General features: G+C 41.8%; 2 protein-coding genes across 10 annotated transcripts in view; one reads left to right on the plus strand and one right to left on the minus strand.

Moving 5' to 3' along the window:
- Nucleotides 1-21,093, minus strand: part of PSME3IP1 (proteasome activator subunit 3 interacting protein 1) — a 42,064-nt gene extending 20,971 nt beyond the window's left edge. Inside the window, exons 1-6 of one of the 8 annotated variants that reach the window (XM_060130023.1) lie at nucleotides 20,888-21,093; nucleotides 11,049-11,144; nucleotides 10,507-10,648; nucleotides 9,911-10,009; nucleotides 9,373-9,495; nucleotides 4,218-4,350 (exon numbers count right to left, since the gene is read on the minus strand). In XM_060130023.1, coding sequence (XP_059986006.1) covers nucleotides 4,218-4,350; nucleotides 9,373-9,495; nucleotides 9,911-10,009; nucleotides 10,507-10,633 — 482 coding nt within the window. In that variant the 5' untranslated portion in view covers nucleotides 10,634-10,648; nucleotides 11,049-11,144; nucleotides 20,888-21,093. Of the gene's footprint in view, nucleotides 1-4,217; nucleotides 4,351-9,372; nucleotides 9,496-9,910; nucleotides 10,010-10,506; nucleotides 10,649-11,048; nucleotides 11,145-11,464; nucleotides 11,585-20,315; nucleotides 20,339-20,820 lie in introns of those variants that run through there. The other 7 variants (XM_060130021.1, XM_060130022.1, XM_060130024.1 and 4 more) reach the window with 7 other exon arrangements.
- A 259-nt stretch (nucleotides 21,094-21,352) lies between these two features.
- Nucleotides 21,353-24,591, plus strand: part of RSPRY1 (ring finger and SPRY domain containing 1) — a 45,290-nt gene continuing 42,051 nt past the window's right edge. The window contains exon 1 of one of the 2 annotated variants that reach the window (XM_060132113.1): nucleotides 21,353-21,488. The gene's annotated coding sequence lies outside the window, so the exon portion shown is untranslated. Of the gene's footprint in view, nucleotides 21,489-21,647; nucleotides 21,826-24,591 lie in introns of those variants that run through there. The other variant, XM_060132112.1, reaches the window with a different exon arrangement.

A 24,591-nucleotide genomic window follows, 5' to 3' on the forward strand; every position in this document is an offset into this window, starting at 1 on the left:
GTGAGCCATGGCCGCTGAGCCTGCGCGTCCGGAGCCTGTGCTCTGCAACGGGAGAGGAGAGGCCACAACAGTGAGAGGCCCGCATACCGCAAAAAAAAAAAAACAAAAAAAAAAAACAGGGACCAAAGTGATTTTATAGAGTTCTACCAAACTGCCACAAATTAACACTACTATCCTATACAAACTCCTCCAGAAAACAGAAAAAGAAGGAACACTCCCTAAATCATTCTGTGAAGCTAGGCTTAATCTACACATCAAAATCAGATAAAGTAGGGGGAAAAAAAAATACAGGCCAGTCTCCATCATGATTCCAGATGCAACAACCTATACAAAACATTAGCAAACCAAATCCAGCAGAGTTTAAAAGAAAAAAAAAGAAAGAAAAGAAAATACATCACGACAAGTTGGGTTTATCACCAGGAATGAAACATTAGAAAAATCTTTATTTTTTCACTGTAACAGTAAAAAAGAAAAATTCCAGATTTAAAGACTAACATGTGAAAGACAAAAATTCTAAAACTTTTACAAGAAAAACTATATTACGACCTCAGAGTAGAAAGAATTTCTTGAACAAAATATAAAAGGCTCTAACCATAAAAAGAAAATATTAATGGATTTCACCACCTTAAAATGGACCACCTTCAAAAGGTACAAACTTCCAGTTATAAAATAAATAAGTACTGAGGATGTAGTGTACATCATGGTGACTATAGTTAATGATGTTATATTGTATATTTGAAAGTTGCTAAGAAAACAGATCTTAGAAGTTCTCATCACAAGAAAAAAAATGTGTAACTATGTGTGGTGATGGATGTCAACTAGACTTACTATGGGGATCATTTCACTATATATATATATCTCATATTATCAAATCATTATGTTGTACACTTGAAATTAATGTGTTATATGTCAATTATATCTCAATTTTTAAAAACTGACCACCTTAAAATTAAATATATTTGACCACTTTAAAGTAAAAAGATAAGCTATAAACTGGAGAAAAAAAATATCAAGACTACGTTTAAAAACAAACAAACAAAACCTATGAATCAATAAGAAGAATACAAATAACGCAGTAGAAAAATGGCAATATAAATGAACAGACCTTCCACACAACAGGACACATGAATGGCAAATCAACATATGATATGTCAACTACATTTGTTAACAGGGGAATGCAAATTAAGACCATAAGGAGATACTAGTTTATAAATCACTTTATTGCTGTATTTGTGCTGTCCAGTAGGGCAGCAACAAGCCACATGTAACTATTTAACACTTAAAATGTGACTAGTGTGGGGCTTCCCTGGTGGCGCAGTGGTTGAGAGTCTGCCTGCCAATGCAGGGGACATGGGTTTGAGCCCTGGTCTGGGAAGATCCCACATGCCGCGGAGCAACTAGACCCGTGAGCCACAACTACTGACGCGCAGGCGCGCGTCTGGAACCTGTGCTCCGCAACAAGAGAGGCCGCAACAGTGAGAGACCCGCGCACCGCGATGAAGAGTGGCCCCCGCTCGCCACAACTGGAGAAAGCCCTCGAACAGAAACGAAGACCCAACACAGCCAAAAATAATATAAATAAATAAATAAATAAAATGTGACTAGTGTGGCTAGGGAACTGGATTTTAAATTTCATTTAGTTTTCATTAATTTAGATAGCCACAGGTGCCCAGGGACTAATATATTGGACACACAGCTCTAGAGAAACAGATGTACATATGTAACAAAGCATGTCCTTGACCTGTCAGCACCGTTTGTCATAATTCAAACATTCATTCACAGGAGAATGAACAAATTTTGGAATCTCAAATAATGCACTATTATACAGCAGTGAAAGTGAATGAATTATAGCTATACATACACATACATACACACACACAAAACTGTTTCAATCAGAGAAACAATTTGATTGAAAAACCAAATTCACAGAAGGTGGTGTGTATATAATGAAATCTTTTTTTTTTTTTTTTTTTGCGGTATGCGGGCCTCTCACCGCTATGACCCCTCCTGTCGCGGAGCACAGGCTCCGGATGCGCAGGCCCAGCAGCCATGGCTCACGGGCCCAGTCGCTCCGCAGCACGCGGGATCCTCCCTGGACCGGGACACGAACCCGTGCCCCCTGCATCGGCAGGCAGACCCCCAACCACTGAGCCACCAGCGAAGCCCATGAAATCATTTTTTATAAAGTTCAAAACAAGCAAGCTATTATATTATTTATGGGTACCTATATAGGTAGCAAAAAACAAAACAACCCCCAAAACTACTAAGAGTAAAGAAAGGTGGGCTTCCTTGGTGGCACAGTGGTTGAGAATCTACCTGCTAATGCAGGGGACACAGGTTTGGGCCCTGGTCTGGGAGGATCCCACATGCCGCGGAGCAACTAGGCCCGTGAGCCACAACTACTGAGCCTGTGCGTCTGGAGCCTGTGCTCCGCAACAAAAGAGGCCCACACACTGCAATGAAGAGTGGCCCCTGCCTGCCACAACTAGAGAAAGCCCTCGCACAGAAACGAAGACCCAACACAGCAAAAATAAATAAATTAATAAACTCCTACCCCCAACATCGTCTTAAAAAAAAAAAGAGAGAGGCAAAAGAATGGTAAACTAGATATAGGAAAGTGGTGTGAGGATGTCAAGGCACAGAGACAGAATGGGGAGGAGCACAGAGGCAGACTCATATTGTTGATAATGCTCTAGGTCTTAAGTTGGGTGATGGGTTCAGGGGGGCTTGTTTTATTACTATGCTTCATAACATATATCAGGCATCAGACTTTCACCAAGCATCGGAATTATCCATGGAACTTTAAAAATTAGACTTCCAGACCTCACTCCAAACTTACTGAGCCAGACAGAATTAGTGTGACGCAATCTACAGTATTAACAAACTCCCAGGTGACTCTAATAAACCCAAGGCTGGGTAGATTAGGAACTCCTGCCCCAGGAGACTAATTTATCACCTTGCTACACAAAACAACAATAAAGGATGATCTAATAAAAGTTGATCTAAGGACTAGGAGAGCTACTTACAACACACATTCTGCTAGAAGCAAGACACTGCTGAGAGGTAACTAACTGACCGCCTAGAGAGCCCTTTCTTGGTATAGCCCAGTACAACTGACCCACATCCAAATCCTCAAAGACACTAGGCCAGCAAGAAAGCTTATATGAAAACTTGAAAGGAATAATTCATGGCTGGGGTAACTGGCCCTTTTCAGGCTATTGATATTCCTCCCCTTGGCTGCTATACCACGACGACATTTTTACATGTAAGCAACAGTCCTAGCAATGTTCCTGGGAACATCAGCACACAGGTGTGCCAAACCACAAAACTGCATCAACACACTTTCTTCAAAATATGTGGCTGGTTGCCAATATACTATATTGATTTTCCTAATAGTCTGCACTTAAGCTTAACATCCTTTTGCCTGTGGTACAGTTGGTCAAATTGAAATGACCAGATTTAATTACTTTGGTGCCATTTCAAGACTTGAAAAGAGAGGAGCAAACAAGGCAGTGCTGCCACCCCACACCAAACAAGCAGAGCCCCAGCCAGGTGTGTGACCCTGTCACAGCTGCCATGTTCTTATAGATCATTGTGCCCTTGCCCCAGCTCTTCTCTCTTCCTGGGATGTTCTGCTCTCCCCGTCTGCCCGTCAAAGCCCTAGTTGTCTTACCTAGTCAATCTCTTCTTTCTAAGGCCTTAACTTCCCCAACATGAGCACATATATCCACCTCCAGGCAGTTATTCCTCCTCCATGATCTAAGTACACCCTATATAAATCCTTCCATAGAACTTGCTACCTTGTTTGCCTAGAAACAGATGCTCAAGTACTGAACTCCATCTCTCCTACTACTTTGTGACCTTGGACAAAGGTTCTCAACCTCTGAGATTCTCAGTCTCTTCATCTGATAATAAGAACCTGTACTTCACAGAGTTGTTGAGAGGAATAAAAGAAATCATGTATGGAAAGTACTTAACACAATGCCTGGCACATGGCAGGCATCCAATGAAGAGTAGCTATTATGTTTAATGAACAGAGAGACAAGGGTCAAAGGCTATAGAAGACACCAAATCTGGTAGGGGAGAGAGAGGTAAGACCACCAAAGGAACTTCACCAAGACCTATGCTTAGGTAACCTTTTGTTCTGCCTACCATTAATCTGGCATTTCAAAGCACACAGTCAGAAGGAGATTAAAGTTGTGTGAATTCGGGCTGACCTCTTATGCTTCACAGCTCCTGCCAACAGCTTTGCCTGGGAGAACTTGGTCTTGGTTTCTGTGGGTTTCACAGCCACTTTCTTCTCCACTTCCTTCTTGTTTTCTTGAGAAATTCCAACCTTGCTGAGATTACTGTGAGTTACAGGTTAAGGGTCAAACTAAGCAAAAAGAAGAGCTACAGCAGGACAATGATAAATCAAGAGATGGAAGGCAGATATAACCCGTGAGCACTTCAGCTCTGCCATGGAATGTTCAACCTACTTATTTTAAAAATGCCCTCCCCCCCTTATTCTGCCAGTCAAATCCAGCTGATTTAAAAAGAAATGAAGGGACTTCCCTGATGGTCCAGTGGTTAAGACTCTGCACTCCCAATGCAGGGGACCCGGGTTCGATCCCTCGTCAGGGAACCAGATCCTACATGCCGCAACCAAGACCCGGCACAGCCAAAAATATATATATATTTTAAAAATAAATAAAGGTGACTAGCAATCAAACAGCAAATCAAGCCCAAAATAATACAGAGAAGCAAACTTTTTCCTTTTGATTCTCAATGAAAATCTGAGTACGGCCAGAAAACCTGCTATTACCAAAGACATGGCCAATATCATGCTTGCTGGAGAAAACAAAGATCTTGAAGAATGCAACAGAAAAAATGTAGCTTCCCTGAAAACATAAAAATATTTGCTTTTTCCCCCAAGGGTAAAAATCAAATTTTGCGGAGTGTCCTATGACTACCAGTGGCATTCAATTTTAGACATCATGAAGACTAACTCCTACTCTGCTGGTGCAAAACAACATCAGAATCACCTTAAGGCTCATTAAAAGACAGAGTCCCTCCCCTGTCCCAAACCTACTGAATAAGGACCTCCAGAGGCCCAGGAACCTGTTTTAAACACTCTCAAGGTGATTTAATGAGAAACCCCTGTGCATATGCAACACAACACAGGATGAAAAGTTGTTTTAAAAGCATAAAGCAACCAGTTCACTTGTAACATACTTTTTTCATGCTTGATGTCAATCTCTGGCCCTCAAGCTTTGCCAGTTTCTTTTGTTCTCTCCACCAATCCCCTCCCCTCCTTCCTTTTCATGCTCTCCCACAACATATCAATCAACAGATAAGTACTGAAACATGTATTGGAACATCTTAAGATGCAGTAATGCCTTGCTGGAACAATAGTGACATCTAGTGCCCAAGATATCTAAGTATGTATTATCAGCCCAAAGGGGTGGGGGTAGGGGTATATGGTCTAAGCTATTCCTGTATCTTTGAATAATGGAGAAATTGGGTACCAGAAATTAGGAAATTCTAATTCTGATCACTCTTCAGACACTAACTCGATTCTTATGGGCACCAGTTATCTTAAACATTTTTTTTTTTTTTTTTTTTTGCAGTATGCGGGCCTCTCACTGTTGTGGCCTCTCCCGTTGCAGAGCACAGGCTCCGGACGCGCAGGCTCAGTGGCCATGGCTCACGGGCCTAGCCGCTCTGCGGCATGTGGGATCTTCCCAGACCGGGGCACGAACCCGTGTCCCCTGCATCGGCAGGCGGACTCTCAACCACTGCGCCACCAGGGAAGCCCTATCTTAAACATTTTTAATATTCAATACAGATTATGCATAATGCTCAGTACTATTCTGAGTTTCATCAATTTAATGTTTTTAAGGTCATCATGGAAACTGATAATGTTAATACTAAATGTTCATTTTTTAGAATAAAAATGAAAGAAACAGAAATTTCATCTTTCTAGTACAGAATACCAAAAACAATGAGCATGCTGTGATTGTTACCTACAACTCTATCACTAAAGGATAGAAACTCTCAAAGAAAATTAATATTAAATATTGAAAAATAAAACAAAAATGGAAAAAATATAACAAAACCACACATTTATAATACCAAGACAAAGACAAAAACCAACACTTAACTTTCTATTCTTTTGAAGTGAAGAAAAGCCCTCAACCTCTTCTTTTTTGGTGGGCAGGAAGCAAAGTGGTAGTTATATTTTTGATCCATATCCAAAGCATAAGCCCTTTTTTCCCCTGAGTCCCTCTCCCCCTAAAATGCTTTAAATACACAAACACATCTCAAAAACCTCATAGAATGCATTAGATGAGCATTTTTTAAAAATCACATTGTTTTACAACACACATAATATTAATAAATGCTGCTCTAACCTGAAAGAAACAAGAGTTCTGTTGTTTGTACTGGCACAAACCATAGCTTATTCGTATTCACAAGTATCACATTACAAAATGTATCGTTTTATAGCAACCAAGCAAAGCCAAGAACCAGCTCCTGATTTAGAGCTTCAATAAACAAATGTCTAATCCTTCAACTCCTATTTCAACATGACTCTGGCTACATGCATGCTTGGGATTAGCACGTCAGTGGGTTGGAAGGCTTGCTTTGCTTCAGTTTTTCTAGACAGTCAGAACGTTCCAAGTTTCCAATAAAAACCAATACCCTGGGCTTCCCTGGTGGCTCAGTGGTTAAGAATCTGCCTGCCAATGCAGGGGACATGGATTCGAGTTCTGGTCCGGGAAGATCCCACATGCCGCGAAGCAACTAAGCCCGTGCGCCACAACTACTGAGCCTGCGCACCTAGAGCCCGTGCTCCGCAACAAGAGAAGCCATGGCGATGAGAAGCCCCCACTCTCTGCAACTAGAGAAAGCCCGCGCACAGCAACGAAGACCCAACACAGCCAAAGATAAAAATAAACAAAATAAATTTATATACATACATAAAAAAAGCTAATACCCCTGAAGCCTCTTCAATATTGTGCTGTAATGTTACCAGGACAGAAAAGTATCTTTTGCCTCATGGCTGCCCTGTTCATTCTTCTCTTTGAATTGAAAACCGAAAGGCCTCTCACACTCATACCACACCAACAATACTCTCCAAAATGCTGCTTTGGGAGACACTCTGTCTTATTTGCTTGCCTACCAAATTAAGCACATGAAACAAGACATAATTCAAATGAGAGTGTAATTAATATATTTTTCTTTAGAGGAAAAAGCCAGGTGCCTGAAACAATGCAATACATATATCTGCCCATCTCAGATATATCAATGCATAATATCATCCTGGGGTCACCACGGAACAGAGTTCGGGAGGGAAGCTTCAGAAAAATCAAGCTCAATCCTACAGTTGGGATGGAGGTGTGACTTTCCATCAACTCCTATCTTACTTAGTGTTATACCAGAATTCCACTAGAAGAACTGGGACTTGAAGCCAGGTCTTTCGCTACCAGTTCAGAGCAGGTTTTGCGGCACCGCGCTGCCACCTTATCTCGATCACCGTCAGTCACCTTAAACCAAATTTGTCTTAAACCAAATCCCTGGGAATCTGTCCACATTTTTTCCTACATAACTTTTTAATGGAACCTACTGCACACTCTCTGCAACAAATACCAATTAGCACATACACACAGTCATATTATCAATCTTAGCGGTAAAGCCTGCTCAGTCACACTAGTGAGGTTATTCAACATACAAGCATGAAATACTCAAATTAGCTTTCTCACAGAAGGAAAAAGCTAAGGTGGCCCTTTTAACCTCTCCTATGAGTCATTCATTAATATATTCACATATATACTAAGAACTTATTATATGCCATGCACTGGAGAATTCAGTGGTGATCAAGTCCTTGTTCTTATGGAGCTTACTTTATATTCCAGCAATAAAGAACAACACAAACCAGTAAGCATATAAATTAAGATTTTCAGGTAGTGACAGAGACCATTAAAAAAATGACATTATAGGGCTTCCCTGGTGGCGCAGTGGTTGAGAGTCCACCTGCCAATGCAGGGGACACGGGTTCGTGTCCCGGTCCGGGAAGATCCCACATGCCGCGGAGCGGCTGGGCCCGTGAGCCATGGCCGCTGAGCCTGTGCATCCGGAGCCTGTGCTCCGCAACGGGAGAGGCCACAACAGTGAGAGGCCCGCGTACCGCAAAAAAAAAAATGACATTACAGTCAGTGATGGGGGTGGGTACAATTTTAGATGGGGTGCTCTATGAGTAATGGAGCTGAGACCCAAGTGTCATGAAATGCCAGCCTTGTAAACTCTGAGGGCAGAGCATTCCAGGCTGAGGAAATAGCAAATGCCTCACAGAGCTCAGTATGAGAGGAACATAAGGCAGGCCAGTAGGCTGGAGTATAGTAAACAGGAGGAAGAGTAGTTCAAGATACAACAGGGTGGTGGGTTGGCCGAAATCATGCAGAGCCTTGTAGGACCTGGTAAAGAATGTAGACTTAAGACTAAATGCAACAGGAAGCCACTAGTGTTTCAAACAGGAAAGTGATATGATCCCACGTATGTTTTCAAAAGTTCCCCAGACTATTGTCTAGAGAATGGATTGTGGGGGAGGAGAGCAGAAGCAGAGACAATTAGATGGTCACAGTAGCCCAGAGAAGGTCTACGACGACTGCAGTGGCAGCAGAGAAAGCAAGAAATGCAGGATTTGGAGTACATTTTGGAGGTAGTTTTTGGCCCAGGCACCTGGGGGTATAGGAGTACCATTACTGAGATTGGGAAGACCAGAAAAAGAAGAGATTAGGAGTTGGGGTGGGGTGGGGAGGGAGGTGGTGTGATGAGGGTCGGGGTAATGAGGCACGGAATTGAGAATTTTGATTCAGCCAAGTTACATTTGGTATGTCTATTAAGACATTCAAGTGGATGCCAAAAAGGCAATAGTGAACCAAAGCAAAGTTCTCTTGGATGCTTTCTCTACCCACCTATGGGGACAAACCAGGCTTTATCTGTAGGGAAGGTCTTACTAAGGACACAGGAGGGCTGCTAAACATTTCCTTTTAAAACGTAGAAGCCAGTTTCTCCCCTGGATGAGGTTCACTGCATCGTCCACCTGTTTCAGAGTCTAATATCCCAAGGCAAGAATAACCTGGTACTGACTATTAGGATTTAGGCCTTTAGTTAATCCTAAAGGATCTGGACTTTTGATTGCAAGAGATTCCTGCACGCAACATAACTCTACATATCACTACCAGTTATTCAGGGTCCTAGGAACATCAGTGTTGAAAGGGAACTAGAGATCACCAGGCAGAAGACCCTCATTCTACTTATGAAGAAACTAAAATGCATAGATGTTGATGAGAAACTGACACCTTATACATTCCTAACAAAGTACAAAGGATATTCTGTATTCCTTCAGTTCTTTCAGTTCTTCTTCTCTTCGCTGCTTTTCTATTAGTTCCTGCTGCCGAGAAACCTCATCAAGGAAGTTGGTCTCATCTTCGTCTAAGCCTCTTACCATGTTTTCTGAGGAAATAATTAAACAAGGAACACTTAACAGGCTAAAGGAAAAATATGGTCAAATAAGAATTTTCCTTGTCCTATTTTTAAATAAATAGCAGATACTTCAGGGGATTAGAAGAAAGAATTTGTAAACACCAAAGCTTTTGGATAGATAACATGACATAAAATCAAGGCATCTCTCCCATTACTAGATATTAGCATAAATTAAAATGGGTATCTTGAGTTCTAAACAAAAATGTTCAATGTGGTCTAGATGGTAGAAAGTTGTCTCTTTTCCACCAAATGAGCATCTACAGACAATTTTATCTAAAGATAATCAAGACAATTTCATGGCTGGTTAGTAAAAGTGTTCACAGGGCAAAAGTGCACCAAAAAGGCCCTGCAGAGTCCCTTGGACACTGTGTTTTCTGAAGCTTACTGAATTTGAACTGTTCTTCATACTCCTGCTGCTTCCTATCTTTCTGTTCCTGCAGCCTTTCATATAGAGACCGAGGGTCATAAACCTCCTCTGGGCATTCTGAAAGAAAGGGAGGGGAAAAATACATACTTTAGAATCCGTTCATATTATTTTGGAATCACAAAGGATTTTAAAGATAAAGTCAAGTCTCTGCATGATCTGAGGGCAAAGATAACACAAAAATAGTACAAAGTCCACAGCTTCCCTTTGGACCTCAGAGAGGGGCCAGCAGTTCTCAAAGCCAACTATCAATGTTAATAGGGCCCATGGCTTGAGACAGTTAACTGGATGAGGGATCCACCCAAACCCTGCATGGTAGCAGCATTCTCAGCTGTTCAGATCCTGGATCCACCTGAATAGATGGAATAGACTAGCAGAATCTCCTGGAAGACAGTGTCGCAGAGTGGAAAGGGCAAAGATGTGAGGACCCTGGTTCTGCTCCCAGCTATGGAGGCCTTACATAGCTCCCTTGAGCCTCATTTTCTCTACTCTAAAGCGAAGACATTAATACCCACTTTGCAGGGTTGTAAGGATTAAAGGTCTACAAGCCTCTGTACCTTCTGGATCTTCAGGTTTTCGAACTTTCTCCCATTCTTCTTGCCTCCTTTTGCGCCGTTCATCTAATTCTGCCTCAGACACAAACCTCTTTTTGATAACAAGGTTACCATCATCCCCTCCATCCATAATGGAACAATCAGTCTACAAAAAAAACCAAAAAACAAAAAACCATTTCGAGTGAGAACTGCAATTAAAATTCTAAAGAGAAACAAGAAGATTGAGCTCTGTCTCCCCCAGCAATAGACTACCTCAAAACTCCTTTCAACCTTGAATTGAGAAATCCTCAAGCAGTTTAATTTACAGGTCATTGATGAAAGCACATGATTACATTTTCCTAATGTATCAAGTAGTTTTATCAACATCTATGTTATCTACAAACTCAGCAGAGGACCTGGAATAATTCTCATGATATGCCACAGTAAATCTTACATTCCAGATTTGTCTCTGTCCCTCTAATATAGACAAATTGGCCTCCTGGGCACCCTGACATTGTTCCTTCTCGAAATTCCTGTTTCAGGGATATTACACCACCTTGATTCACCTGTTTTTATTTCCAAGTAGATTCCAAAAGGAGAAACTCGGATATTCAAGGAGCCTTAGAGATGAGTCTAGTCCGTTCAGCAGAGAAGTGATATGCCTAGAGGCACACAGACCACAAGTGGAGAAAGTAAGACTAGAAGAACCCAGATCTCCCCACTTCAGGTTCCATGTCCTCTGTACTCTACTAAAATGACTCCTCTTTCATCTCTTCCTGACCTTCCTCCCTGTAAACTCCAAATCTGCCCCACTTAAGATTCTATCCTCCATCCTTCTTTTTTCTCATTCCCACAATGACCTCAACCATTTTACGCACTTTAGGCCCAGAGAAGTTAGGTCACTTGTCTAAGGTGATAAAGGTGGTGAATGGTGGAGCTGAGAATCAAATCCAGGCCTGAGAGCAAAAATTCATACTCTTACCCACTTCACCATACCCCTTCCCAGAAACCAGGGATCCTCCTTGAGAAGAAGGACATGTCAATTTCAGCTTTCTTCCTACATCAAATTCCAGTGCTGAGAATGTTCATGAAACATTTTTCTCTAGTAAAGACGAAAATGGAAACTGAGAAAATAAATCCAAACATGCAGAACAAAAGAATAGTCTCCGCCTAAATCCTACTGTTGAAGTTTAGTTCAACGAAACAATGAGAAAATTTTTAAATTTACTAGAAAGAAAACCAAATCAATTGACAGAAGCTGTTGTTCCCACCTAAAGCCCACAACCTGGACACTTTTGCTTTAGCATTACTTAGCATTTGATTTAGCATTACAGACAGAATTGTTCTGTCTCTGTGACCATGCCAAAAATTCCTCAAGTTCTGCATAATGACCTCTTATGGAACAAGAGCCAACATTTTCTTAAATCTCTCTGGCAGAGGAAATATCAACTATGTAGAACTCTAATGGATGGGAGAGACATGGCCCTCAATGTCCCCTCTCTTAGCTGTAGCTCTCCTTTCTCACCCTAAATTGGCTGTCCTCTCACCCTTATTTCCTGGTAAATAATTCAGAGTGCAACGGGTCCTTATAGTCTACCTCAAACAATCCTCCATCTGACAGCAGAACCCACCATCCATACCCAGGAGATTTTCATCCAACCCATACTGTAAAACTGTACTCCCTTCCAGGCAGCTGACTCTCTCTGAGCAGATCTGACTGGTAGGATAGTTCTTCCTTAAACTGAACTGAAATCTGTCTCCCTATAAATTCCACACACAGGTTCAATCCACTGGGACTACACAAAAGGAGCCAAATCCCTTTTTCAACATGACAATGCTGCAGTTGTTTGAAGACAACTCCCATTTTCCTCCTAATTTGTCGCTTTTCTAAGTCAAACATTTCTAGTTCCTTTAATCTTATAAAATAGAGAAAAAAGTATCTCAAAGCAGTGAACTTAACGAATTGCATATGATTTAAACCTGGTAAATAAATTTTAGGATATGGTAACCCAACTGGTATGCCATTAAATGCATCTCTTCACTGTCGTTACACTTAAAAAATGAAAATATTAATACTGAAAGAACTCTTCTAAAAGGCCAAAATAAAAACCTAGAATCTTACATGCTTCAATCTAAATAAGAATTCAGACTCTTAAGATTATTCTTATAATGTAAAATTAAGGAAGTAAAACCATTTAATTTTCATAGCCTGTTGACTTTTTGGAAAAAGAAGAACCTACGTTCACTTAACTTTAACAAAGATCCCTGAAACTCAAGGGACAGAGCCTTTAGGATACATGTAAACAAGCCTTTAGGATACATGTAAACAAGGGTTTGGATTTGAAATGGAAACTCTAGAAAAATAAGAATCTTCCCAACATTTATCAATTACTTTTGGGAAAAGACAAATTTATGGGATTCCAAGACATTCTTACTCTCCTTTTCATCAATCTTTTTCTCAAAAGTGTTAGAATTCGGGACTTCCCTGGTGGCGCAGTGGTTAAGAATCCGCCTGCCAAGGCAGGGGACACGGGTCCGATCCCTGGTTCCGGAAGATCCCACATGCCATGGAGCAACTAAGTCCGTGTGCCATAACTACTGAGCCCAAATGCCACAACTACTGAAGTCCACACGCCTAGAGCCCGTGCTCTACAACAAGAGAAGCCACTGCAATGAGAAGCCCGCGCACCTCAACGAAGAGTAGCCCCTACTCACCGCAACTAGAGAAAGCCTGCGCACAGCAACAAAGACCCAACGCAGCCAATAAATAAATAAATAAAGAGATTTTTTAAAAAAGTGTTAGAATTCAATTTCTACCCAAAGAGTTTAGCCTGTGCTATTTCCCCATCTTTCATAAATAAGGACAAAATCAAGGATCACCGCTGGCTAATGAAAATGAAAACAAGGCAGAAACACACCAAAATAAGGAAATTTAAAGACAATGGATTTAGAATTTGACAGAGAAACTCTACTTCTCTCAAAGGGTTGACTTCCTGAGAAAACACTCACACAGTAAAAACTAATCAACACTTGTAAAAAATCTGTTCTTTATTTTGTTTTTTAAATAAATTTATTTAGTTAGTTAGTAGCTTGTGGGCTCCAGAGCACAGGCTCAATAGTTGTGGCGCACAGGCTTAGCTGCTCCGTGGCACGTGGGATCTTCCCAGACCAGGGCTCAAACCAGTGTCCCCTGCATTGGCAGGCGGGTTCTTAACCACTGCGCCACCAGGGAAGTCCAAAACTCTATTCTTTAAAGCTAATATAATCCTGACATTCCCTCATTCCCAAAATAAAACTAGATGGACACACCTAATTATAATAAATTTCTGTGAGTTTAAAAGGGCCAAGACTAAACCATAGACTGCTTTATCCGTCTCTTTCTTCAATTTGCACATCTTCTGTAGGTCCTCATTTCCTGGCACTTCAACTACTGTTGTTCCCTTCTTGCCTTCAATGCCACCAGTGGCCCTCTGGCTAATTAATTTTTATATTAGGAGAGGTTAAAGTACAGAAAATATTCATGAATCAGTGGTCATACTCCTGAGTATTCTGGATAATATTCAGAATATTTCTTCTCCAGAAATATTGTCTTTTCAGAATTCAAAACTTCACTGTCAATAAATATTGCCAAGAAGTCAGCTTAACTTCAAGACACCTTTCACTACAACCTAATCTATTTCAACCAATATATAACAAATACCTTCTGCTGCAGTCTCCTTACAAGAGGTAATGATACAGGTAATGATGAAGACTATAGACTCTTAGATCAAGAGACCTCGGTTCTGCCACTTACAAGTTGTATGATCCTGGACAAGTCACTTAATTCCTCTGAGCCTTAGTTTCCCAATCCACAGATTGCACTCACCAATGGGGATTAAAATAGTACTGCACAACTTATAAAGCTTTTGTGAGGATAACAAGAGAATTCATGTAAAGCACTTAGCACAGTGTTTGGCACCTGCTTAAAAATGCTTTGAAAGGTTTGCCATTACTACAAAGTGCTATGCTAAGCTCTGGTTATGGGAGTGAGAGAAATACTGTCTGCACTCAAGGAGTGCAGGAGAAATAAATCAGTGACATAAACAACCATGATATGTGAAGTGGGAAAGGGACCACAACAGAAATTAGGGAAAATGTACATGTATACATATTTGGTAATTCTATATTTCCCCTTTACTGTGGTTCTCTCTTTTACTGTTTTATTATTAATTCAGTTTAAATAAACTCAACATTGTGCTGAATGCTGAACTGTGTCCAGCACTGTGCCAAATTCTATGGGGTGATAAAGAAAATAAACTTTAAGAGTTAGTACTCTTGCACTAGTTAATACCAATAGTGTATGTAATGAATTACCAAAGTGAACAGTACAGGTAGGAGGCAGTAATGAAGGGCACAAATATGGATCAATCAAGTTTCCCAGGCTGAAAACCTGGGCATATATCTAGACTCCTTTTTCCTTTTTCCCTTACATGCCACCAGTCTCTAAGTTCTGTTATTTCTACCTCATAATGATCTCTTTCTAATTCATCCTCTCCTTTAAGAGTCCTTTCCTTTCTAATCTCTTCTTTGCAGGGCCTCATCTTGCATAAACTACTGCAAGAGCATTCCATTAGTCTCCCTGTTTCTCCTCTGGCCCCTATTCCAGCTATTTATTACTCTACTATAGCACTTACCCATTGTGTTTTACCATTTATGACTATTCCAACAGCTCTTTTTACTCACAGTGCTTATTAGCACAGTGTCTGCCATACATGAAATATAAAGACATACTTATTGAATAAACCAACCATGGAGAGGATTTGAAGAATTTGAGCAGGGAGGAATGCTCTCACATGAATATTCTTAGATACTGTCCAATGTAAATTATAGAAAATGGTAGTCATTAAACAAATATTCACCAAAGCGTCTTTGTCCCATAGGGAATTCTATTCAAACACTATACAACTTGTGCAATAGGAAACACAAGACCAAAGATTACATCACGTTACTATATTAGATAACTGACGTCTTCTTTAAGAATAACTCTTGTGGGACTTCCCTGGTGGTGCAGTGGTTAAGAATCTGCCTGCCGATGCAGGGGACATGGGTTTGGGCCCTTATCTGGGAAGATCCCACATGCCACGGAGCAACTAAGTCCATACACCACAACTACTGAGCCTGCACTCTAGAGCCCACGAGCCACAACTACTGAGCCCACGTGCCACAACTACTGAAGCCCGTGTGCCTAGAGCCCGTGCTCCTCAACAAGAGAAGCCACCACAATGAGAAGCCCGTGCACTGCAAGGAAGAGTAGCCCCTGCTCGTTGCAACTACAGAAAGCCTGTGCGCAGCGATGACGACCCAACGCAGCCAAAAATAAATAAATAATTTATTTTTGAAAAAAAAAACAACTCTTGCTACTTTCCTTTAATTTCAACTGACCAAAAAAATGCTCTCACACTAAGCAATAAATATTTCCCACACAAAGCATTTTTCTCTGAAGAGTCCAACATTCACTGACTGTTTATTCTGCATTAGAAAGGTGATGAGTACCCACAACTTACCTTCTTCTGGAAGTAGACAGAGAAACCAGAAATTAAAGTGTCTATTTCAAATTCCTACAGCCTATCTAAATTTTCACAAGTCTCTTATTTTCCTCTTTTGTTTGCTAAAATAATTTAAAACAAAACACAAACAAACAAAAGCCCAGGGGTCCGGGGATCTAATTATAAAAATTCATTTAGGGATGAAGAGGATTTACATTGAGAATGCTTATTTTGTCCTTACTGTGTTTAATTTTAGAAAGAATAAATGCTGCCAACTTTCCTTTACCCACATAGCTTTTCTGCATGGCGACTCAAGTTTAATTATCAAATTAAACATTACATTATTTTTAAAAGGATTATTTAAGTTCTTCAAATAGGGAATTCATGGAAAACCAAAACCATGCCAAAATCACTTTGTCCCAACTTAAAAGTTTCAAACTGATGCAAAGAGTTTTCAAATTTGCTTGACAGCCAAAGAAACAAAGTTCTTATATTTCAAGCTGAAGTAAATGTTAAACACTGCACTACTGTATTTGTACTGGAGACTGTAGTATTTAATTTCCAGGTTGGTGGGACAGAATGGACTCATACATACCATGCTATACAAGTTTTAAAAAACAAAACTTACATTGCTGCTCCCAAAATAATTGCCATTGCTGACCTGAAAATTATTCCATTTAGCTCGTGCCATGATACAAATTAATGAGATCTGGTTTCCTATGGAACTGAATTTTGTGATGGCAGACTACCTAAGTGTTTACATCACTAGCCACCATACCCTCCTAATTTCTAACATTAGATACACTGTACGTGTAAAAATACACCAGGGAGGATCAGATCTCTGTGTTACAGTGTTCTAAGGCTTCCCTTAGGGGAGCAAAAACGATAGGCCTATCCACTTTCTTTCTGTCAGTAAATATATTTAAGTACTGATCTTCGAACATTTTTATCCTGATGTTCAAGTCACACGGGATTTCAAAATGCAGGACAGCAACTAAAAGGAATTTGCCATCTGGCAAACTCAAAAATATTCCAAATAAAGACTGCTTTCTGGCCAGGAGACACTTCTACCAAGCTACAGCAGTTTAGATCAAGCCAACTTTCCCTGTATTATAAAACTTCAGGGACTTCCCTGGTGGCGCAGTGGTTAAGAATCTGCCTGCCAAGGCAGGGGACACGGTTCTATCCCTGGTCTGGGAAGATCCCACATGCCACGGAGCAACTAAGCCCACGTGACACAACTACTGAAGCCCGCGTGCCTAAAGCCCGTGCTCTGCAACCAGAGAAGCCACAGCAATGAGAAGCCCGCGCACCGCAACCAAGAGTAGCCCCCACTCACGGCAACTAGAGAAAGCCCACAGGCAGCAACGAAGACCCAACTCAGCCAAAAATAAATAAATAAATAAATAAAACTTCAGAGAATGACAACTACTAACAGAGAACACTTTGTCAGCACTTATTATCAGACAAAGTAATCCTTAGTCACTCTTCTAACACTGAGGCTTATTTAACCTACTCCACTAGCAAAGGAGACAAAAGAATCTCAAAATGAGGGTACACCATAAGCAGTGTAATTCATATTTAGAATGTTTACTATAAAGAGCAATTTGAAGTAAACTTCTGGTTGTCTAGGCATCTAAAAAACACATGAAGTTAAAAGTTAAAAAAAAACCTAAATATACATTTATCTTTCCACAGCACAAGAACAAAATATCATATGTGCATTTACCCTGAATTCATCTATATCCACTGGAAGAAAAAAAGAGAGAACTTAAATATTGGTTCCCTTAGCTGATTCTCAGCTCCCCAATTCATGTGTGCCTCTCAGAGTGTAAACACTTCCCTCACTACGTGTGATTCTAGTATTAGTTATATTTTTTTTACACATTGTGATTCCTAAATGCAAACCAACTACTTCATCTGGGACTCAAAGGAAGAAAAACAGCATCTGTTTCAAAGCCGGAGGAAAATCTGGCCATGCTGGAATTTTGCTGCACTGGTATACCTACATCCAACATGGTGCCTCCCTGAAAGTTTTTCGAGGATAGCTTTGATTACACACTATTTTACGATCTGGGCTAACTCTGGAACCTAACCCGCACTAAATCATACTCCTTTCCACCCCACCCTCCAGGCTTTATGTATCTCCTAAGGCCAAATTTAAAAAAGAAAAAAAAAGGTTTTACATTACACCAATCATACAAGGCCCACTAACTCCTTCAGCTGTATTTTTGAACTAAATCTTTACAGGGAACCTATTATGTGCAAGGCACAGTGCTAGGTAGTAAACTGGCACTACTTTTTAGCAAGTGAGGAACTTGCACTCAATAAAAGAGAGAAGGTTGGTACATGAGCAATTTAAGGAAGTATAGAATGAGGTTAAATGCTCTCAGAGAATGGAAGTTAGATAAGGAAGACTAGGAAAAAAGCACAGGGGAAGCTTAATTTTGCAGCTATGACACTGCACAGTGAAAAGTGGTGGAAGTTTTACATATATTAAGAAAAATAATCTTTAACTCAAGTTTGCCTGAAATGACATATTTCACACTCTAAAATCAAAATCAAAGGGGGCCTTAATTTCCAGAAATAGTGGGCTAGGTAATTGAGACCAATCCCCTACCTCTATGATTAGTAAACCTGGAAGAATTTTTTTAAATAATTTTTAAACAAATAGAAAAGCTAACAAGATGGTAAAGAACTTGGCCAAAAACCCAAGACAAGGTGAAAACCAGATTAAGTCCAATATTCAAACTGGTTTTCATCCCAAGGATTTCTCTGATCTTGAAAACTGAAAGTTACTGTTTTGGTGCCCTTGCGAAGCAAAACTCAAAAGCAGGGAGCCCACCCAGGGTGTGCAGAGTCTGATAACCAACCACCTCTTTCTCCATCTTAATCTGGTACCCCAAAGAACTACACCATGAAGGTAAAGGTGAACTGGTAAAAAAAAAAGCAAGAATAATGGGTAACAGAAACAGACTCAAAGGAAATTCACATTCCCAAAGGAATTAACACATATAGATTACAAAACAACTATGCTTACCATGTTTAAAGAAATAAAAACCAAGCCTCAAAATTAATAGCAGAGAATAAGAAACTGTAAGACAGTGGCATGGCACATTTGAAAAGAAAAAAATAAATAAAACTTCAGTAACTAAAACATGCAATAACTGAATTTAAGATTGCAACAGATGAGTTTAATAACAGGTTAGAAGTAACCTATGAAATAATTAATAAAGAAGAAATTATCCAGAATATAGTATAGAAAAATAAAAAGAGTAAGAGGCATAAAGAAGAGAGTGAAAAGGTCTATGTTAAATCAATAAAGAAGGAAGATAAACAACGGGGCAGAAGCAATACATGAATATAAAATGGCTGAGAATTTTACAGAACTAATGAAAGACACCAATCCACAAATTAGTAAGTGTAATAAACACCAAACTGAACAAAAACAAATCCATAGTTGCATACATCATAATGAAAATGCAGAAAACCAAAGACAAGGACAAAATAATCTGTAAAACACATCCTATAGTAAAAAGTGACACAGATCATATTTGAGAATTAAGACAAAGCATGTACAAAAGGTGATCAACAGTGAGCACACTGAAATTGTTTAATTTAGCTGCCACAAAGACATAATTACACACAACTGAGTCTATGGCTAAACCATGCACTTAAATTACTTCATTTACCAGATACGTGGTTTTCAATTTCTGAAGCAGCAGCTTGATTCTAACCAAAACAGCAAGATTCTTAGAAGCTAAACACTGTTAACCAAGTAAATGGTATTGACATAATTCTTCCTTTCTTACAACCACGAAGAATTTCTCACCTGAGGCACCAAGACCTCAGGTGAGAAAGATAATTGGGTAGCCTCTGCTTTCAGACCCTTACAAATTGTTAACCTCGAGCTCTATTTGAAAGACTGTACAAGCTGCCTTTACCTCAGCTCAATTGCTTGTTATCAAAAAGGGGCCTACACACTAATTCCTCTCAAGTGTTTCAAAAGCAGTGCCTTCCAAACCATTTAACGGGGTCCTTGTTAACAAAGCAATAAGGCACACAGCTGAATGAATTATCAACAAATCTTACCCAACAGCTGGTACACAATAGGTCATTGGGAATTCTGACCACCAGACCCGCACTTGGCTTCCTGGGTCCCACCCAACACCCCAGTCCAACTATCTAGGGTGGGGTCCGAGAATATGCATTTTAAAAGGGCCGCAGAAGCTCTTGTTTTCTACTAGTTTAAGAACCAGTGCTCTGAACGCGCACTCCCCCTTTCCCGCCATGCGCACTGACATTCACCTGGGCCAGCAACTCTCAAACAAGACGCTTCAACGCGCGCGGTCTTAGTTTCCTAAGTTTTCTGCAAAATGAGCACACCGGTTTGTTTTCTATTAGAAGAAAATGCACTGAGCACATCTACTGGTACATGGTACATAATAAATGTTTCTCCTCCTGCACTAATTCTGTGACTCAATCATTTCCAACCAGGCACCCCCCACATCTCCCGAGTAGCCTGGAGTCGTTCCAAGACGTTTGGGATAGAGCCCGCTCCTCACCTGGAGCCTGGGTGGCCCCACCTGACAGAAAAGGTAGAGGGGAGCCGACTAGAGGCCCAAAGTCCCAGGACCCCTTGAAAGGGTCGGCATCCTCCTCCACAGGACCTGAAGGCATTCTCGCGGGCTCCCTCGGCTTCCCTCAGGCTGGGCCCCGCAAGCCCCAGTCCCCGGTTACTCAGAACACTGGGCGAGAGAGCGGACTGAGGGCAGACCTGGCCCTAAACCTCCCATCAAACGCAGCCCCTCACCTCCGGAGCGAGGAAGCCGGAGCCCAGGTCTCGCTGCCTGGCCAGGGCCCAGGCCGCACTCACCTACCAGCGTGCGGGAGGCGAGACCCCCTCACCTCGGCGGCGCCCACCCCAAAACGCCACCGCAAGGGCCGCTCGCTCTTCAGGAAAAAGAAACAGAAAGAAAGTAAAAACAGAAAGAAAGAACGAAAATAGCCTTTGCTTTTATATTTCTTTCGACCCCGCCGAGCTTCCTTTTCCTCACCGCCACAACAGAGCTCCGCCCCCCTTCCGGCAGCGTAACCCAATCCGCACCTCTCCTCCTCCGCAGGAGACAGATGGAAATCCGGTCCTTAGAAAGCTAGCGGGAGAGACTTGATTGGGCCATTCACACGTCAGCAAGGGGATTGGCCAGCTCCCTCCAGGGGGGCGGGCCGAGTGGCGATGTCACGTGACGTGTTACCTGAAAGCTGATTGGCTTTCAGGAAGAGGGATTGCCACCGAGGAAGGGGCGTTTCCTAGGGGACTGAGGGAGGGCCTGGGCGGTACGAAGCGGGGGTGGGCCCAGCACGTAATGGCAGCGCCTTGGCCTCGCGTCCATCTTTACCGCTCTCTCGGACCTGTCACAAAGGAGTTGCGCCGTCGCCGCCGCCGCCTCCTCCCTCGGGTGGGCCCGGGAGCTGGAGAAAGTCAGTGCCGCAGCCCAGTCACGCTGCTCCGGGAAGCCCCTGGGGACGCGGAGCGGGGGGAATCCCAGGGCTGGAGACGTCCGTGAGGGAGGGGAACAGCCGCCCGAGTCTGCGGCGGAGAGACCGGACTGGGGCCGGGGGAGGTTCCGAGAAGGGGCCTGGGAGGGGGTGGCGTTGGGCAGAGCCCAGGAAACAGCCCAGAGGTCCTCCAGCGAGGCCCGTGCTGAAGACGCTCGGAGAGGTTTCTGGAAGAGGGTGTTCCCCCTTAAGGGGGTTCTTGACCGAGGAGGTTGTTGGGGATCGCCTTTCTGAGGAGGCCGCGGCTAAAGGGGCCCAGGTGAGAAGCAGGTAGCTCCTGGGAGGCTGCTGATATTTAGGAGTGCTCCTCAGGGGTGCCCAGGGTGGAGGAGGTAGGTGGGAGGACGCTTGGGGAGGGTTTCCTTTTGTGGAGTTTGAGGTTTAGGTGGCACGAGTGGGAGGTAGACCATAGCCGGGGAAGCTTAGACGTGCCTTAGGGTCAAGAGACGCCTCAGAGAGAGAGGCTAGGAGTTGGGAGCCAGAGCTAGCGGGTTCTACCTCGGAGGCCCCATGTGACAAATGGGTAAGGGCCTGGAGAGAGGGGATTTGCTGCGCGATTCCGGGAAGAGAAGACCCCCATCCATAGGAAAGCCTGGGTGGGGAATAGTGAGAGGGAAGCGGGAATGGCAAGCGTTTTCCTCTCAAACACAGGATTCAGCCGCTTCTGGGTATAGTGCAGGTGGAGTGGGGGAAGTCCGTCCCACCAACACGCCCTGCGTGACTCTAGATCAGGCTTTTGTTCTACCTGCTACCTCAGTTTCCCTGTCTTTGGGGAGCGGAGGTAGAGGCAGAAATAGTCCACTGAGACTCTGGCGTTCTATCCTGTATAGCTGTCTGAATGAGGTTGCTCCCCCTGGAGTGTTGTACTTTGAACTTCTAAAGGTTAGAAGTGTCTATTTAACTGACTGAATAGAGTCCCTTGGTTGTCCAGGCCCCTTACCTACCATCTCCTCCTCCTTAACCTCCTTGGGTCTCTTCTGTAAAATAACACAGTGTGTGAAAGTACTTTACAGACTACAAGCTGTGTGGAAGTAAAGTATTGTGATTCTACCATCGAAGGGGTTGCTGTTGAGAAATGAAAGTGAAGGCACTTTCTAAACTGTAAAGCAGTATGTAGATGTAAGGGATTAGCATTTAATACACTTGTTGATCACCTATGGAGTGCTGGAAGTCATATTGTACCGAAAGCTTCAAGGTTTACAGCTTTGTAGGTCATATAATTTTAAACCCATGATTTCAACCCCTGCTTAGATGGGGGTAGAGGGATTTCCAGTTTTGCTCCCAGAGTTTTAATTTACTTTGAACTTCTGATGGTACTGGCAGAAGATAGCCCTATGATATAATCTTTTCCTTCGGGAGTTTTTTTTTCTGACAGCTGAAATTTTCTTGTAGGTAATTTGATCTCAATATTGTAAACTACCTCCCCTTTCCCCATATATATGTATTTGTGGCCTTTGGATGTCTACAGGTAGTGAATATCATGTTTCCTCCCTCAGTTGTGATTTTATAAATGAGACCTTCTCTTTTTTCCATGAATACTATGCCTTCCTGTAGTAGCCCCAAACTATAGATCATGAGGCGCATTAGCTATTGCTTTTATATTTCTCTTCCACAGTGGTTTTTTCTACTTTTCACCATATATAGTTTGCATTTCCTGGGGTGACATCTTGCCTTGTAGCTCCCTCTGTGAGGGTATACGTACTGTGCCCATGTCTGACATTTTCCTAATTTTTGTTTAGTTGCATTTGTTAGAGCTGGTTTAACAAACATTTAGTAATTTGTGATTTTTGAAGTTTTTTTTTTAAAAACAAAAAGCCGACTTGAACTTCCTGTTTTTCTAATCTTATGTTCCATGAGTCTTTTTTGAAAAAATCACTGTGGTGATTTTGTGAGCTTTCTGGTTCCCAGGGTACATGTCGTCCAGATCTACCGCTTAAGGTCTGTGTCCTGCTTTTGCTGTTTTCATTATTTCTGTGCTCCATGATTATTTTTACGTTATTGACTGTAGGAAGTGTTCCAGCATACTCTATGTGGACTTTTTCTGCTTTGTCAGCAAAATAACTTTCCAGTTAGTAAATTGGCCAAGAATCAAGAGAAAATAAAAACTTAGCATTTTATGTAGTAGTATGTTATTCTGTAGTGAATAGGGGAAAACAACAACTTTGAAGTATGTTTTGGCAAGAGTATAATAAAAAAAAAATCATTGTGTGTTCCTAAAGTGAATTTATTACAGTCTGTTTCAACTCATGAGCTTAATTCAGTCTATCAGGAATTGCCTATGCTTTTCCTAATAATGAAGTAATTTGTTATAATGAAATGAGAAGTCATTTTGAATTCTTTAAAATACAACTCTCTTGGACAATCTAGTACCCATATAGTTTGAAAATTATTAGGAATTCTTGAGATGGTAATCACTATCACGCTACTGTTTTTTTAAATTAATATATTTTTTTTGGCTGTTGTTGGGTTTTCAATGCTGCGTGCAGTCTTTTCTCTCTTAATTGCGGCAAGCGGGGGCTACTCTTTGTTGCAGGGTGTGGGCTTCTCATTGAGGTGGCTTCTCTTGCTGTGGAGCACAGGCTCTAGGCACGCGGGCTTCAGTAGTTGTGGCGCACGGGCTCTAGAGCACAGGCTCAGTAGTTGTGGCACGCAGGCTTAGTTGCTCCGCGGCATTTGGGACCTTCCCGGACCAGGGATCGAACCTGTGTCCCCTGCATCCGCAGGTGGATTCTTAACCACTGCACCACCAGGGAAGTCTCACTATTACGCTACTTTAAATTGGAAATTTTCTGGTTTGTGGTGGGATTCTTGTAAAGTAGGATGTGACCGTCACAGGGTTGCAAAAGTAAGTGAAAAGTCATTAGGCATCACAGACAGGAACCACGGTAGAACAACGGTAATCTATTTCAAAAGAGTTATGGCCGGGGAAGGGTGGGTAGTAAAGTATCTATTTAGCTTCTCTTCAAATATTTGGGCATTTTTCAAGGCATTTACCATTGAATTTGGATAGTTTTTTCCTGGTATG

Source organism: Lagenorhynchus albirostris, chromosome 19 (assembly GCF_949774975.1).
Source record: "Lagenorhynchus albirostris chromosome 19, mLagAlb1.1, whole genome shotgun sequence".
Taxonomy (NCBI): domain Eukaryota; kingdom Metazoa; phylum Chordata; class Mammalia; order Artiodactyla; family Delphinidae; genus Lagenorhynchus; species Lagenorhynchus albirostris.